Below are 18,288 nucleotides of genomic sequence, written 5' to 3' on the forward strand. Positions count from 1 at the left end.
ACCCCATGATAAAAAGTTACATTAATAATTAATAAAACTGTATTATTATTTATTAAAAAGTAATATTTTATTGCAAAAGTCAAATATTAAATTCCTTAAACACTGCCCTGTGTTAAAAATAAAATAATTAATTGTACCCCACCCCTTGATTAAATAAATTATTACATTAATTTTTGTCATTTGTGTACGACATTCATTACACGCTTTTAAGCTTTAAAATGTAACTTGTTGCTTTATTAACGGCTGTGGTTTTTAAAGCAATCGGTGCGTCAGTTATACTGTGCTGCATTAAAAATAAATAAATAATAATCACCTTGTACTTTGCTTTTCTCTATGAAAGAACTCCAATTCTTACATTACGTCCCTTTTTGTGAAAATCAGTTCCTGCATTTGTTAAACATAAAAGTATAATATAAAAAATATATTAAATTCCCCGCCTCTTATTTAAATGAACGATCACACAGAAGTGGCCAGGTTCCTTTCTAGAAATGGGCCATTGTGGTGATTAGGCCCCGCCCCTTTACAAACCAATCATCGCATTAATTATTTCCTGTTTCCTTTTTTGAAATTGCATTAATTTGCCCCTCCTCCTCCTTTTTTTTTTTTTATATATAAAGAGTTTCACACCTGATGGACTTCAATCTCCAACACATCTTGTACAGGTAAAAATGGTAAATGTGAAATGTTACTAAAGATTAAAAAATTAAAAAAGAGTGGGTTTATAGTTTTAAAGTAGTTTTACTAAGTGTTTTAGAATTGTGTTTAAAAATCATTCAGCAAAATCATTTTTTATTTTCTTTTTGAGGGGAAAAAAAAAGTACTTTATAAGGCAGGAATTTTCTATTCACTGTAGCACACCTTTTTGCGTTTGTATGGATTAATTAGCAGGGGAGGGGATGCATTACGTGTTAAACTGACAAAAGTCATTCTTTTATTTGTAAGGCTGGCGACGGAGCCGATTTTCTATCTGTGTTGTATGCCATGCCACTCGACGATTCATTTGACGGCCTCTCACCCACGGTCTATTTAATTTTATCGACTCGCTCCTATCTATTTATGAACAATATGTCTTAAATGTTTTCATCTGAATAATGTGCATCATGTTCCTTCATTATTTTTATATTATTGTTATTATTATTATTTTATTTTTTATTTCCTGTGCTGGGGGTCCGCCATCAGCATGATTTATTTTGTGTCTGTATGCTTCTTTTTATTTTCATTTGTCTGTAATAAAAATGCTAAAAGTGGAAATAAATCTTTGGCTTGTGCTTCACTCAATGACGCCGAGTTGGAGGATGGAGCATCTCCTGAGTTGGCCGTCATGGATTGAGAAGTCGGGGGACAAAGCAGGTGTGATCACGTGGTGACAATGTAGTGACGAGGCCTGCTTGGTCACATTCAAAGTGTTCATTCTAATTCTGACATCATAAGAAATTTTAACAAGGACCTGCCATTCATCCCGGCAGAGCATATGGATTCCTGTTCGTCTAACAGGCGGGAAATAAATTTGAGTGGCGATCTCAGAGTGCCAGGGCCGCCATGTTAGGAAACTTTGTCTACATAATGTTTGGGACAGAGACCCCTTTTTTCTTTAGTTTCCCCCTCTGCTTCATAGTTTAAAATGACAAATCAAACAATTCCGACCTCATGACCATATTCCCTTGAACCCAGGACACTGATAGTCATAAAGCCGAGATGGACTGGGCATTGAGCGCACAAACACACACACCGCAAGAGTTGGTGCAAATGTACTTTAGTGCCTTTATTTTCAATCCCAGCAGCGTCCAACAGTAAGTGCACTGCAAAGTCTTCTGTCCATAAATGAAAAAACTGCATAAAAACAAACGGTAAAAACAGTGTTCTGAAGGAAGTTAAAAGTCAAATGAATAACAATAGATAAACCAACGATAAAACTGAACCAGAGTCCCCTTCATCTCCGTTCTCCAGGGCTCTCACTCTCGTCTTGCCACCTCCCAGGTATACTCAACAGGACCCCCATCACCTCCTGTCCCAGCTGCCATCCCTTGGCGTGCTGAGCCCAACTCCGTCTTTCTCACATTTTGCTCTGCGTCTACGTGTTCCCAAGGAACCCAGATTGCTCCTGCTCTCCACAGTGCAGTAGGATTGCCCCTATCACCACTTGCTCACTCACTCACAGGGTTTTTCCTTCTCTGTCTCCTCTCTACAGCAGCGTCCCACCGATTTCTCTTCTCTCTCACAATCTCCGCTCTGGCTCACTTACACTCCGGAGGGTGCGGTATGCTAATTACAATCTGGTGCGTCCACAGCAAACAAACTAAAAACTTGCCCACTTGCCATGGACCCTGAACACGCATTATCACAAACCACTGCCGCCTGCCTAAGTGAGTGGGTGAGAAGCTCTTTAATGTTTTTGTCGCCACTCAAGAGTTTTGCGATTTTAAAATAAACGAGTAGTTACTGCCAGTCTTTGTAGTTCTGTCATAATAGATTATTAGATTAGATTACACTTTATTAATCCCACGGGGAAATTCAAATTCATGCAGCAGCAGAAGCATTCAAAACAGGAATGCAGACTCACAGGACAGATAATCCAGCCAATCAATCAATCGATAAATACATAAATACACATAAACCTAACAAGTACTGTACATCAGGTGGGAGCACTGAATTGCTTGACAGCAGTGGGCAGAAAAGACCCCCAGAGGCGCTTCTTAGCATTCCATGGTGGAATGAGCCTGTGGCTAAAATTGCTCTAAGAGGGCACCTCCTGGAAGGGAATTTTCATGATGGAATCCAATTTTGCTACTGTCCCTCTTTCCACAACAGTTAGTTAAAGGTCATGGTCATGCATCAATAGCTTCTTTTTATCAATTCTCATTTAATTTCATATTGCGCCCTTCAGGCTTAGCAACAGCAATCAGAAGAACACAGAGGAACTCTCTTAAAACATAAAATGGAGGACGTTGGTCCTTAAATATTTCATATCAAGAGAACAGTATCAACATTCACACACCTCACATTATTTACTACAAGACGCACTCCACTCCTTTCCCTATAGGCGATGTTTCACACATCCAGGGTGTCTTCAGGCTTGGCTCACCTTGGCAGGATGCCACTTATGCCCCGGCTGTAGCAGAGCAGAATGACCGCTGCCCGTTTATAATGAGTTGTGTAAGTTCACAACAGACCAGCCATAGAGACTATCAACGTTTCTTTCTTGAGAAGTTCTAAATGCAATGCTAACTACGTCACTCTCTCTGCTCGTAAATTCATTCCAATTAATTGTATTTGAAACAATGCAAAAATTCCTATAACCAAAAAAGTGAAATTTAAGGACATCATTAGAAAAAGGTATTAATTGCACTGCAGAAGGCAAAAGGCCATATTCTTCCTTGCCACCTTTCACATCAAGGGTGGGCATGCATAGTCCGGAAAGGCTGCAGCTTTTCTCATTTTATGTGCAGGACAAGAGAATTTATAAACCTGCTAATTCTCTGGAGAACACCATTAAAAATAAAACAAAATAAACAAATAAGAGAACCAAGACTGTTCTAGACGCCGCTGCTCCGAGATCACAGTCACGCTCCATGCACCACTTTCTCATCATAAATTGTCCAGCGCGTGCCGAGGTGCCTGCCTTTCTTCTCAGCATCACTTAGAAATTCAGATCACGACTCCCACTTTCAGAAATGTACTCCTGCTTTAAAATTCATAGATGCTGTGCAAAGAATAAGGAAATGACGGAGTGCTTCGAGTCAGCTGGCTCACTTGAACAAAAATACATTTCATTTCATCAAGAAGATGGGGAAGGGAAAGGAACGCTGCTAACAGAATCTGAACGCCCAACGGGGTCACTGGGACTGCAGAATGGCACTGAATACCCCAGCAAAGCCTCGTCTCATGTCCAGTTTGGTCATAAAAATGATGGTTTACACCAAGATAGAGAGATACTGAGAGTACATATGATAGACATACAATGGTGTAAGGAACTATACGATAGATCGATAGATAGATAGATAGATAGAAAGAATTTGGTATAGTAGGCAGGATTAGATAGATAGATAGATAGATAGATAGATAGATAGATAGATAGATAGATAGATAGATAGAAAGAATTTGGTATAGTAGGCAGGATTAGATAGATAGATAGAATTTGGTATAGTAGGCAGGAATAGATAGATAGATAGAATTTGGTATAGTAGGCAGGATTAGATAGATAGATAGATAGATAGATAGATAGATAGATAGATATGAATTTTAGTATAGTAGGCAGTAGGCAATTCACTGAGAACAAAATGATGTGCCAGCGGTCAATGGAATCCAAAATCACAGACCCACTGAGGGTTGAATTCAACATCACACCGAAAATCAAAGTCAAAAATTAAAATTTCAGGCTGATCCAACTTGTGTGAATTTCATGATGGCATCTCCTAATGTGACTCAGTAGTGTGTGTGGTCCCCACGTTCCTGTATTCACTCTCGACAACGTCTGGGCCTGCTCTTGATGAGACAGCAGATGGTGTCCTGGAGGGTCTCCTCCCAGACCTGATCAGGGCATCAGTGAGCTCCTGGACAGTCTGTGGTGCTACCAATACGTAATGGTCCAGAGGATCTCAATTGGATTCAGGTCTGGGGAACGTGTTGGCCAGTCAATGTCATCAATGCCATTGTCATGCAGGAACTGCCTTCACACTCTGGAGGAACCCAGAGCCCGCTGCACTAGTGTAAATTCTGACAGTGGCTCAGAGGATTTCATCCTGGTACCTAACAGCAGTCAGGGTATCGTTGCCTAGCATATGGAGGTCTGTGTAACCCTTCAAGTATATGCCACCCCAGACCATCACTGACCCACCGCCAAACCAGTCATGCTGGATGATGTTGCAGGCTGCATAATGTTCATCATGGCTTCTGCAGACTCTTTCACGTCTATCACATGTGCTCAGTGTGAACCTGCTCTCATCTGTGACGAGAATGGGGTGCCGATGATGGACCTGCCAATCGAGCTGCACGGTGATGGGCTGTGAGCACAGGTCCCACTAGAGGCCCTCATGCCACCCACATGGATATTTTGATCAAAACTATGCACACCAATAGCTGACTGGAGGTCATTTTGTAGGCTCAGTCAGTGGTATTGTATTGTAAAATCTCCTTCTGACTGATTTCCTGCAGTATCGATAAAGTGTAATTAATATGGAAGGACTATATGGACCACTCCATACTCTCACACATCGATGTGCCAGTGAGGCTGACAGGTATGACAAGTGAAGGTGAGTTTGCCCACATTTGGTCCTTGCTGCTGCTTTGCACCTGATGGTACCACAGGCTCGGCCCCAATGTGAAGCTTTATTTGAACAAGTCTGTTCCGTGAATGAATGTGGAATGCCACCTTATTGACAATTTTTATAAAAGACTCTTTAGCCTCGTATCCTAACGCTGTTTGGTGTATTGTCACCTTGTCTGCCTTCTCTTGTCACGCCAAGATACAAATCTTCAATGAGTGTTGAGGCAGAATCCTCACCACGCTCGTATACCGACTTCAGGACACCATTATGTTGGCCTTGAGACATACTTTAGTCACACTCTTTAAGGCTGCAAGATAAACTGTTTGCTATTAGGCTGCTTTATGTGCTTCCAAGGAGAAGAGTTACAATTAATAGAATATACGCATCATACAGAGAAAATAAATTGGGAGTGGTCTCCCCTGGACTTTTTCGTCAACTCAGATATGGGGATGGATATTTGAGGAGTAAACCGCAAGACAAGGATTCTATTTTTAAATTATTTACATTAAAGAACCATCAACAACGAATCAAATCAAATGTATAATATATGGAACAATTATTATAAAGTACAATTAAATACATTGGACTGAATGAATAAAAGGTAAAGTAGCACTTCTGGTTAACAGAAAAAGTCCAAAAGTTGACAGAAATCTACATTTTGTACTTGTATGCAAAATTTGTTTGACCTACGTGAAAGCGTACTCAAGTTATCGTGTTTATACACACACACGCACACACAATTCCACAAATGGTATTTTCAGACTCAGGGAGGTCTAAAACATCGAGATTCATCAAAATCTCGAGGTCAAATTTTTTACGAGTACAATGATTTCCCGACACTTCGTATACGAGAAAGTAAAAAAGCGTCAAAGATTATCAGCCATTTTAATTATAACTCCTTTCAGCAATCTACACCGTCACAAACAACTTATACAGTAACACAGCACTAAATGAATATCCTCCTTAAAGAAAACTCACTGGTATTGCTAAAGTCAGTCAGTCAGTCATTATCAAACCCACTACATCCTAACACAGGGTCACGGGGGTCTGCTGGAGCCAATCTCAACCTAAATTCAAGCATCAAAAGGCCAAATAAACAGCAAACATAAAAAAAGAATAGACTTTTAGGCATACAGTGTCCTTTAGAAATGGCATCAGTTGGGATTGGATTTGCACTCACACTCTTTGAACTCTCGGAGATTTCAAAATATTAAACCTGAACTGGGGGTAGGGTGTGCTGATGGTGCGTTTTCAAAATGGATTCACAAGCTTTGTCTCGTGTTTTTTGATTCCCTGCCCCCAGATTTCAAGTGCTGTGAGCCTCCTGCGGCAGCTCTCAAGTATCTCTGTTGTCTCGCTGCCTTTTTTGTTCTTTTTTCTTGCATACACCAAGTCAGCTCCTTTGTTTTGGTTGCTTTTTGTTTCAGTTTTTTTTTTTTTTTATGTTTATATTATTATTTTCTGTATGGAGTGTTAATGCCCTCTAGTGAGCACATCTGTGAACTGCAGGCACTTTCTACATTTTTAAACCAGAGGCCTGTAAAGTCTGTTCTGGTGGGCCATAATGGCTGCAGGTATTTGTTCTCATCCAGTCCTTTCATGACAAGTCCGTTATTGATTCTTCAGCACTTATTGCTCAAGCAACATTTTTATGTTTCACTTTAGCTAAGCTGCTTATTAAAATTCTCCACACTTGATTGCTTATTTTAGTCACAAACAGCTCTATTTTATTTGGTATACTTTATTAATCCCCAAGGGGAAATGGTCTTTTCATTACTTGTGTCCTGTTCTGTGTATTGTGCTGTATTGACCCCCCCTTCTTTATAACACCCATTGCACACCCAGCCTAACTGGAAAGGGGTCTCTCTTTGAACTGCCTTTCCAGAGGTTTCTTCCATTTTTTCCCCTTTTTTTTTGGGAGTTTTTCCTTGTCTTCTTAGAGAGTCAAGGCTGGGGGGCTGTCAAGAGGCAGGGCATGTTAAAGCCCATTGTGGCACTTCTTGTGTGATTTTGGGCTTCACAAAGATAAATCGTATTGTATTGTATCAATGGCCTCTAACTAGCAACAAGATGCAAACAACAGATCAGCAGTGCTCTGTGTTAACTGGTTTCCATTTAGACTTGTGTGTCTTCATTGTGAACTGTCTAATTTAAGAAAAAATGTTAAATCTCAAAAAGAAAAAAAAATCACAATATACAAATGACTTGAAAAAACTACCAAGCCATAAAATTTAATAAGAACGGTCACCGGCAAAGAACGGGTTCAGATGAAGTAATTGGGTTGGAACAAAAAACTTGCAGCCACTATACAGCCCACCAGGACTGACTTTGCAGACCTCTGTTTTAAAAAAGTTTAAACTCATGGGTTTAATTTAGTATTGGGGACCCCCCACACTGTGACTGCAGATTTTTATTCTAAATATCTGCTTTTCTAATTAAGTTTCTATCTTTTGGGGTCAATGTGGAATTTACAAAATTTGGTAACTTTTCATTATTAGACATTGTGATCTGTAGCGAGAGTAGAGAGCAGGACGAGGAAACCCTGGAGAGGTGGAGATCTGCTCAAGAGAGGAGAGGAATAAAGGTCAGTAGGACCACTGTGACAGAATCCATGTGTGTGCATGAGAGGATGGTCAGTGGAATGGTGAGGATGAAGGGAGTAGAGCTGGCGAAGGTGGATGACTTTAAATACTTGGGATCAACAGTACAGAGTAATGGAGATTGTGAAAGAGAAGTGAAAAAGAGAGTGCAGGCAGGGTGGAGTGGGTGGAGAAGAGTGTCAGGAGTGATTGGTGACAGACGGGTATCAGCAAGAGTGACAAGGAAGGTCTACAGGACGGTAGTGAGACCAGCTATGTTATATGGGTTGGAGACGGTGGCACAGGAGACAGAGCTGAAGGTGACAGAGTTAAAGATGCTAAGATCTGCACTTGGTGTGATGAGGATGGACAGGATTAGAAAGGAGGACATTAGAGGGTCAGCTCAAGTTGGACGGTTGGGAGACAAAGTCAGAGAGGCGAGATTGCGTAGGTTTGGACATGTGCAGAGGAGAGATGAGGTGTATATTGGGAGAAGGGTACTAAGGATAGAGCTACCAGGCAAGAGGAGAAGAGGAAGGCAGAAGAGAAGATTAATGGATGTGGTGAGAGAGGATATGCAGGTGATGGGTGTGACAGAACAAGATACAGAGGACAGAAAGATATGGAAGAAGATGATCCGCTGTGGAAACCCCTAACGGAGCAGCCAAAACAAGAAGTAACTTATTATTAGAACTTGTATTATTATTTAAAGGATAAGTTTATATTTTTGAAGTCAAAGTTAATTCCTTACAAATGTGCTATAAATTCATTTTCCACATAAAATTATGCTCCAAAGTCCTGCGATTTTTGTAAATTTTTAAAACTATCTTTCCTGTACTCGCACTTTACATTGGAATTAACAGATCACGAAGCAACACCAGAAAACAAAAGCCTTAAAACTTACTAAGTACCTCCAGTTTTCAAGCCAAGACGGTTGTCAGTATAGATCCACGTCTTGCGATTACACACACAGTGTAAAATAGCTTATATGTGTAATTTTTGAACAAAAACGCATCAATGTTACACAATTCAGCCATTTTAAAAGATGACCAGCTGTGTGTGACAGCTCGGCACTTTGTCATCCTGTACAACAATCTTTCATCCATCCTTAGGTCATGGTGTCCTCTTGAAAGACCAAATCACAGTAAACTGTTCGTGCCATGTGGTTGGTTTGGTTTTGACTTTCTTCTGTATTTATGTGAGAACTCACACAGCTTTCTAAAAACTCATGTGTTGCTTCAGCAGCATGTTTGTGACATTATCTTCTTGAAGGATGAATGAGTTTGGAGGCATTTACTGCAGCTTGGGCAGATCAGATGTTTCTATACACCCCAGAATTCATTGTGTGGCTGCCATCAGCAGTTCCATCATCAATGGAGAGAAGTGTGTCAGGACCTGTGGCAGCCATATATGCCCAAGCCATAACATCACCAGCACCGCCATGTTGAACAGATGATATCTGCTTTGGATCTCGGACAGTTCCTTCTCGTCTCCACACTTTGCTCTTGCCGTCACTCTGATGAGGTTCATCTTTGCCTTGTCTGTCCACAAGACCTTTTTCCAGAATTCTGCAGTCTCTCTGAAGTCCTATTTCATAAACTGTAATCTGGCCATTCTGTTGTTGTGGTATGTATCTTGCAATGTGGCCTCCTCTGTGTTTCTCTTCTGGTGATAGTCGTCCCTATCACCACACTCACATTAGCCTCCTCAAGACTGTGTCTGGTGCGCTGAACAGGCGTTTAGAGGCTTTTTCTTTACCATAGTTGAGGATTCTTCTGTTGTAAGCAGTGGAGGTCTTCCTTGACCTACCAGCCCCTTTGTCATTATTGAGCTCACCAGTGTGTTCTTTCTTCTTTATGATATTCCAGACAGTTGATTTCGGTCATGCTAAGGTCTTTGACGATCTCCCCAATGGTTTTATTCTTGTTTTTCAGCCTCATTATGGCTTCTTTGACATTCATTGGCACAGCTGTTGTCCTCATGTTGAACAATGGCCACTCCAGACTCCAAAGGGTAGAAGCAGGCCGAGGTATCTTATAAAGCCATGAAACCTACCTGAGGAGTCACAAACGCCTGTGACGCCAATTGTCCCAAACATTATCCATCCATCCATTAAATACAGGGTCACGGGGGTCCGCTGGAGCTAATCCCAGCCAACACAGGGCGCAAGTCAGGAAATAAACCCCGGGCAGGGTGCCAGCCCACCGCAGGGCACGGGCACACACACACACACACACACACTAGGGACAATTTAGAATCGCCAATACACCTAACCTGCATGTCTTTGGACTGTGGGAGGAAACCCACGCAGACACAGGGAGAACATGCAAAGTCCATGCAGGGAGGACCCGGGAAGTGAACCCGGGTCTTCTAACTGCAAGGCAGCAGCGCTACCACTGCGCCACCGTGCCGCCCCCCAAACATTATGGTGCCCTGAAATGTAGAAAAAGTGTTGCATGACAGAAATGTGTGCAGATCCCCTTCAACGAATGTCTGCAATGTGCACTTTAATCACGATGTCTGAATGGTTTGATTTGAAATTTTAAACTGTGGAGCAGAAGGGGGAAATCAAGGAACGAATATGTCCCCAAACATTATGGAGGGCATTTTACATTTATTTGCTTAGCAGGTTCTTTTAACCAAAGCGACATACATAATCAAGTAAACATAATTTGGGCAAGTGCTTGGGAACATGTTGCATGTTGGTCAGAGTTTCACTGTGCCCCGTACACATGACAATACTACTCCTCCTACTCCTCGCCCCGTTCAGGGTTTGTTCCTGCCTTGTGCCCTATGCCAGCTGTGTTAGGCGACAACTCCCACCAAATCCCCACCCGCAACCCTAGTCTGGATTAAGCAGGTTGGAAAACGACATGGCTACTCCGTCTGCTCCACCTCCTTAATGGACAAGGTGAACTACAGCCATCTTTTCACTTAATTGGGGAACTGAAAATGCAGAGGGCTTGTCTGCAGTTCTTCTATATTTTCCTAATGTGGAGCAAAGACTTAATGCTGGAATATGCAATGTGAACAGTTTAGCTAAACACACTCATTTCTGCTCCTTGTCAAATGACAGGCTATATGATACTTTTGATATCATCATCATTTGGGAACTGTTTCATAGCATTACATGCTATATGCTCCATTAAGTCATCACCTCATGGTCCACCCTGCCACTTTCATATTCACGTACTTCAGAACCTTAGTGATATGATGCAATATACCTGGAGAGAGCCGAGCACAGACCCTCTTTTAATCAAAGATGACCACAGGATGCCAAGAACAGCTTTCTTCATTGTTCATTCAGCTATCTGCTTGCTCACGATCTCCTGTCGAATTCTGTTTAAAACGACGAAAGAGAAATGGAGGAGGGAAACAGGCAAAGAAAGTGCTTATTGAGGGAAAAAATGATCATTTTGGTCACATAACAAGCATCCACTACAAGCAAAAAAAATCAACTAGCAATTAAAATGGCACAACTTTAAAAACTTGTTAGGTAACTACTGCTACATTTTGACTGCCCACACCCACACTTAAGGAAATGTTGGCTCAACAATTGGGAGAAGAACAACATTCATCCCAACCCTCCAAAAATCACAACATTCAGCTCTTCATTCATACAGATGGAAAGTATTTTTTGACAGAATGAATGATGCAAGTTTTCCCTTGAACGAGTGTGTTTGCCTCCTTTCTTTGCTTTCCCTGTCCATAACCACTTGTAAGAAGAACGCAATGTGTGATTCTGAAAGAAATCCAAGTAAACGTATTTTAAGGGAGGTTCAGTGTTTGTTTGTTTCGGTTTGCTCTTCTCATTTTGAGCCCCAAATCTGTAGACTGCTGCCTTCTATTGGCCTAAGCTAGAACTGCACCACCGAGCTCCAAAACCATACTAAGATTGCTCCAGGGTTACTTTGCTTTGCACATCATTATACAGTGGTGTGTAAAAATATTCAAACCCTTGAAAGTCATCCTAATTTCCTGCATTACAGGAGATTTTTACACATATTTATCCATTCGGTATTTTAATGTGAACTCTTATGCTGTGGCAATACATTTCCAAAGTCTAAATAAACCATTTAGATATTGATATCCAATTTAGATATCCAGGCCTTTAATGACCTCTTGGGCACGGCCATCAGCAGTGTGCCTGTCTGCGGAGAGAGTGTCGACCTCATCGAGAGGTTTACTTACCTTGGTAGTGACATTCATGTCTCTGGTGACTCTTCCTATGAAGTCAGTAGACGGATGGGGAGTGCATGGGTAGGGGGTCATGAGGTCGCTGGAAAGGAGTGTGTGGCGCTCCCGATATCTATGCAAAAGGATGAAGGTCCAAGTCTTTAGAGTCCTGCTGCTCCCTGTTTGTGAGACATGGAAGCTCTCCAGTGACCTGAGATGAAGACCGGACTCCTTTGGCACTGTGTCTCTCCAGAAAATCCTTGGGTACTGTTGGTTTGACTTTGTGTTGCTCATGGAGTCCCGAATGAGGCACATGATCTGCATTGTGAGGGAGCGTCAGTTACGGCACTTCAGCCATGTGGCGCGTTTCCCAGTGGGTGATCTGGCTTGTAAGATCCTCATTGTTGGGGATCCAAGTGGCTGGACCAGGCCAAGGGGTCACCCATATAACACCTGGCTGTGGCAGATAGAGGGTCATTTCCGGAGGGTGGGACTGGACCGCGTGTCTGCCTGTGGGTTTGCAAACCGTGATCCCGAGTTGTTTCATCGGGTGGTGGGTGCGGCAACGCGCTGTACCAGTGCATGCTCCCCAACTTGACTTGACTTGATATTAAACTGCAGAAGAAAAACACCCAAGTTTGTGTTTGCCCAAGTATTTAAACCTCTGTGCTTCGTGTGCTCGAGGTTTACCCAAATGACAAATCAATCGTAAAGGTGACAGTCATAATTAAACATAATAAAGGTACTACCTGCAAGTCCTTTATATCCCTCTAGATATAAAATGCCTCCTTTCTAAGGGCCGTAGTCTTTGTTGGGAAATCACTGCAAAAATGATGACAAAGGAGCGTTTTGCTAACATGAGAAACAAAGTCACTGAAAAGCGCAAGGGCTACAAAAAAATATCAAAGAGTCTGAACGTCCTGTTGTGCACGGTTGGATCCTTCATCAGAAAGTGAAAGGTTTATCACAGCACCCAGACTCTTACTACAACAGGCCGTTCCTCAAAACTGAACATCAGAGCAAGACATTGACTGGTGACAGAGACGACTAAAATTCCAACCGTCACTCTCAGAAGTCTGCGATGCTCTTTGGCTGACACTGGAGTGAAGGTGCTGGGGTCCACAATTTCAAGAGCTCCCCATAACACAGGCCTGTATGGGAGGGTAGCAAGAACAACTCATTCTTTTAGGAAGGTCCACATAAAGGCATGTATGGCATTTGCTGCAAAGCATGAGATAGACCGAGTTAGATTGTGGGAGAAGATTTTATGGTCAGATGAGACCAAAATAGAACTTTTTGGCCAGATGTCAAAGAGGTATTTGTGGCATAAAACTAACACTGTCTATGCCTCAAGAAACACCATACCTAAATGAAAAATGGTGGTGGCAGCATCATGTTATGGGGATTCTTTTTATGTGCTGGGGGCCTGGGGATCTTGTTCAAGTTGAAGAGACAAACACTATTCAAATCTACTACACAAATCCACGCTATTGCAGGAGAACTTGTCCCAATTTACTATGAACCTACAGCTCGGGAGAAGATTCATCTTTCAACATGACAGAAGGCCACAAGCAAAGCTGAAATGGCTCCAAAAGAGAACGGTGAATATTTTGGAATGACCAAGTCAAAGCCCTGATCTTAACCCTAAGGAGAATCTGTGGCACTGTTTGGAAACTGCTGTCCAGAAGTGCCATCCCACTGGGCTAGAGGATCTCCAGAAATTCTGCCAAGAAGAATGGGGAAGAATCACTCCAGACCAATGTGCAAAACTGGGACATACTTGCATACCCAAAAGAAGGAAGGGTGTTAAGGCAGAAAAAAAGGGTTCTCGACAAAATTAGGGCTTGAATACTCATGTAAACACAAACTTGAGTCTTTCTTCTTCTGTTAAATATCTACAGAAAATGGATGACTTTGACTTTGGAAGTGTATTGTTACAGCATTAGAGTTCACGTTAAAAATATTGAATGAGTAAATAAATGTACAAATTTTTTGTCGCGCAGAAAATTAGGATGACTTTCAAAGGGAATTGAAGACATTTGCATGCCACTGTAACTGACTATTATACAGTAACAATTGTCGCATCATCAATCGATTTTTTCCTTCATTCAAAAACAACTACAGGACTTGCCTTTCATTTCTAAACATCAGCTGTTCATATATTGAAAAAACAGGAAATAAATGCTAACCTATCCATAATTTTTGGCAATACTGCAAAAAAGACCAACCCAGCCTGACCCTGCTACTTACGTGTGGTTGCCTCAGAAGATGATTTGTTCTCTTCAGTCTGATGATCAAACCTGACTTGTTCACAGGCCCATCCAGTCTCCAAATGAACTGGAACAGATGTCTGGACCACCAGGATATCAAGCCTGAAAATTTCTAATAGGGATAAGTCTGTAACAGGAAACCCAGAATGAAGTTAAGGTTAAAAAAGAAGAAGGAAGAAATTACTGTAAAGCACACCTTTATTGGAGTTCTGTCAAAGAATGACTGGCTTAGTTAAGAGAAATTGTTCAAAAACACTGAATGGTAATTTACAGTTTCCAAGCTATCTAACAAAGCAACAGTTATTCATTCTCAAATCGGACACAGGGGGCCAAGATTCCATTCTGGCAGCAATGGATTCAAGGTAGGAAACTGGACAACATTGCGGGTAACAGATTCAACCAATGAGCTTTCATTTTTATTAGCACCATCATAAAGAGAGTTTCAAAAGGAAAACTATTATCGTTGCCATGTGGAAGTGATTGCCAGGTTTAGAAAACAGCTTCAGCATAACCCTGGGATCCTGTGGTGGGACTACAATGTTGTGCTTTAAAGTCACTTGGCCATTCAAGCAGCACGGCTCCATGTTTCTCTAAAGTCAAAGGCAGACCCAGCTAGAGATGACATGACTCAAAGTCAACACAGAAAGAAACAGGCTTACGGAAATGTGGAATTCACACTTCAGAAGAGCAACGACATGTAATAATATCTACAGAAAAACTACAAAACACATTTGCAAGAAGAATAATTTACAAACAAATAAATAAAGTGGGAAACAGAGAGCATGGGAGTCAAAAGTTAATCAACAGACCAACTGAATGCGAGTCAGTGTGTGCATGTGTTTGGTAAATAGCTGGAAGTGATGGAGGTTAGTCAGGTGGGATTTGTAATGCTCTGCTTTGCTTACTCGAAAGCTCTTAGTGCTGCAGTGCATGAAACATACCACATGAAAACATTTATTAATTATTATTATTACTTCTGAATTGTCACAGGTGTTTATTCCCACTAATAAACAGGCAAAGTCTTCCCTTACCTTCCCTTGACTAATTAGGTGTTGGTGTGCTATGGCAATTTTCAAGGATGCCACTTGTGACGTCTCCCTTCCCACTTCACTGTTCACATTTAATTTCTGGTGACTGTTTTGGAAGGAGGGCGGCACGGTGGCACAGTGGTAGCGCTGCTGCCTCACAGTAAGGAGACTGGGGTTCGCTTCCCGGGTCCTCCCTGTGTGGAGTTTGCATGTTCTCCCCGTGTCTGCATGGGTTTCCTCCCACAGTCCAAAGACATGCGGGTTAGATGAATTGGCGATCCTAAATTGTCCCTAGTGTGTGCGCCCTGCGGTGGGCTGGCGCCCTGCCCGGGGTTTGTTTCTTGTGTTGGCTGGGATTGGCTCCAGCAAACCCCCCATGACCCAGGTTGGATAATGGATGGATGGATGTTTTGGAAGAACTCTTAAGTTGATAATAATATGCGGCATGATCTGCACAAAAAGTTTTATCACAAAAGTATAATTTCTGGATAACTTTCATATAATTGAATGAAGTAAGATCATAACACCACAACTCAGAAATTGTCGGTATTAGTGTCTTTCTGGGTGCCATTTCAAAGGGTGTTCTTACTTGGAAGCTCGTATTTTCCGTCTGTCCCACTGCAAGACAAGAAATTGTGCACTTTTGACATTTTGTCATTCCCACTCTGCTGGTGGGAAATGCCATCACACTGCTGGAAGAAGCCTTTTACCCAGTATTCTAAGCACAGTGCGTAACTAGCAAGGGTAAGGTTTGTTTTCTCAACTGTTATGGAAACGCACTTTTTAAAAATATTCACTATTAAATAGCACCAGTCTAAAAACTATGGTATGTTTCTCATAGGGAGAACACTTAAAAATGGCAAATCACAAAGACACTTATAAAATCATGGTTGACACTACATCCTCATGCATCTTCAAGGGACAGGAGACACTTGAATGTAAAATCAATTAAATATAAGCAAAAAATAATTTTAGATTTCAAAATTCTTTATAAATACCCAAGAAGTTTAAACATGTAAACACAATCATAGGCAAGGCTAAAACGTGACAAGCAGAATGACAATCTGAACAAGATGTAGCATGCTGCTAAGTTTGTTTCCTTTGCTTTTTAGTGTTACAGGGATGAAGGCAGATTTCTGATTAAATTATTAATATATATTTTAAATAAATCAACTCATCATAACCAGTAGTATCATATCTTTTTTTTTTTTTTTTTAAAACTATAAACTCCATAAGCTGTGCTGTGATTGGCCGATTTGTTTCTTTGTGCAAAGTAGTGGAAGGCACTTTTATACATGATTGTCAAGGACAGCGGTTGACAAACTAAATTTCAGTTAAGAACATAGAAGACAAAATTAAAGTGAGAAAAGGCTCTCGTGCATAGTAAAGAGTACAAGCTGAAAGGAGATTGTACAAATAATTACAGTAGAAATTCATTTATAAATGGAGTTAGTGTGTGTGTGTATAGTAAACTCTCTCAGATCAAAACACCAACTTATGAGTATGTTTGTTTATTAATTTATTTAACTAAAACATGTTTCACATTGTTAAAAACAAAAAGGAGAAGAACTGAATGTTGGCAGCACGTGACTCCATTGCCAGTGGAAGTTGCTCAAGTGTCACTGGCTCAGAAGTTGGCTTGGATGTCCCGATTGTCATTATTGCTATTGTTGTGCTGTACACTATGTGTTCACGCGTTTATATTTTAAAGTTTATATTAGACAAACTAGAAAGAGAAAGGGATATTTTAATTATGTCTGGAAGATATTAGCTAAACAAATGGGGGCTTGACAGACTGAATGTTCTCCTCTCGTTTGTCAAATTTCTTATGACTTTTGTGCATTTCCTTTGTTATGAGAGAGTTTACTGTATGTCTACAAACAGTTAAAAGATAATTAACCACTCAAAGAAATCTTTAAAAGACTACTGCCAGTTTGTCTTATTGAGCCATTTCTTATTGGATCTTTAAATCACACTGCAATTTCAAAGGTTGATTAGGCATAATCCATAGCATAAATTCTGAATACTGAAACAACAAAACTGCATATGTTTATATCAGAGGTCAAAGCACCAAATAGAAATACTCCTCAGAGTAAAAATGAAAATTAAAATCTCCCAGTGGTGAGGTAAATTATCCACAATCTTCAGATCGTTTGCATATTCTGTACAATATATCTGTTTATGGTGAATGATCAATGGCTACTTAGTGCCAGTCATCTAGAGTTTAGAAAGAAGCCACATACTGTACATCAAGATTTTCACAAAGAAATTTACTCTACAGTGACATCAGAAAAAAAAAAAAAAAAAGGACTCATATTCCTCTTATAAACCGTCTTGAATATTGCTTTAGCGTGTCAGAATGAATTTAACAGTAAGCAAAATAATCATTCAATTGACAATGTAAAAATTCACTCTTTCACTTTGCGACCCTAGAGTGCACACTTTGAAATGTCACATTTTCTTAGATCACTGATTTAGTGTTAATTAGGCAGACAGTCATTTGGGTATTTTGTTTCTCTCACATTTGATGGAAAAGCTGTGTTACCCGCCTCATTCTAGAAGCTGGAAAAACTGCATATCCATGTGTTGTATGCAATCCATTTAGTCAGTGGAAAATATCAATTCAAAGGCACCGTGTGAATTAAGGCTTTTCCATAGTATTAGTCCATTCCTAGGCTTCCCATGAGACGGGCTTCACTCTGAGGTGGGCATGCTTTCAGATGTTCCTCCGCTGTGAAGCTCCTAAGCAAGCAGGCCTAGTCTCGTCACTTTGGCAGACAGGAATGAGTGAATGATGAAGACAATGGTTTTAGGGCAGGAATGAAGGTCTAGTTGCTGTGGAGAATAACGAAACTTGTTAGGAATGCGTATTACCAACAGTTCCGTACCACTGTTTGACTTTGCGGTTAACGTCTCTGCCATTCAGGTAATATATAACACAAGGAGCTCATGCTACATCTCTCTTTTAATG

General features: G+C 40.9%; 1 protein-coding gene across 1 annotated transcript in view; it reads right to left on the reverse strand.

Annotated features, from left to right (window-relative positions):
* Positions 1 to 14,469: 14,469 nt before the first annotated feature.
* The window catches only part of snta1 (syntrophin, alpha 1), a 69,016-nt gene continuing 65,197 nt past the window's right edge, over positions 14,470 to 18,288 (reverse strand). The window contains exon 8 of the mRNA XM_028812392.2: positions 14,470 to 18,152. Coding sequence (XP_028668225.2) covers positions 18,060 to 18,152 — 93 coding nt within the window. The 3' untranslated portion in view covers positions 14,470 to 18,059. The remainder of the gene's footprint in view (positions 18,153 to 18,288) is intronic.

This window comes from Erpetoichthys calabaricus, chromosome 10 (assembly GCF_900747795.2).
Source record: "Erpetoichthys calabaricus chromosome 10, fErpCal1.3, whole genome shotgun sequence".
Taxonomy (NCBI): Eukaryota; Metazoa; Chordata; class Cladistia; order Polypteriformes; family Polypteridae; genus Erpetoichthys; species Erpetoichthys calabaricus.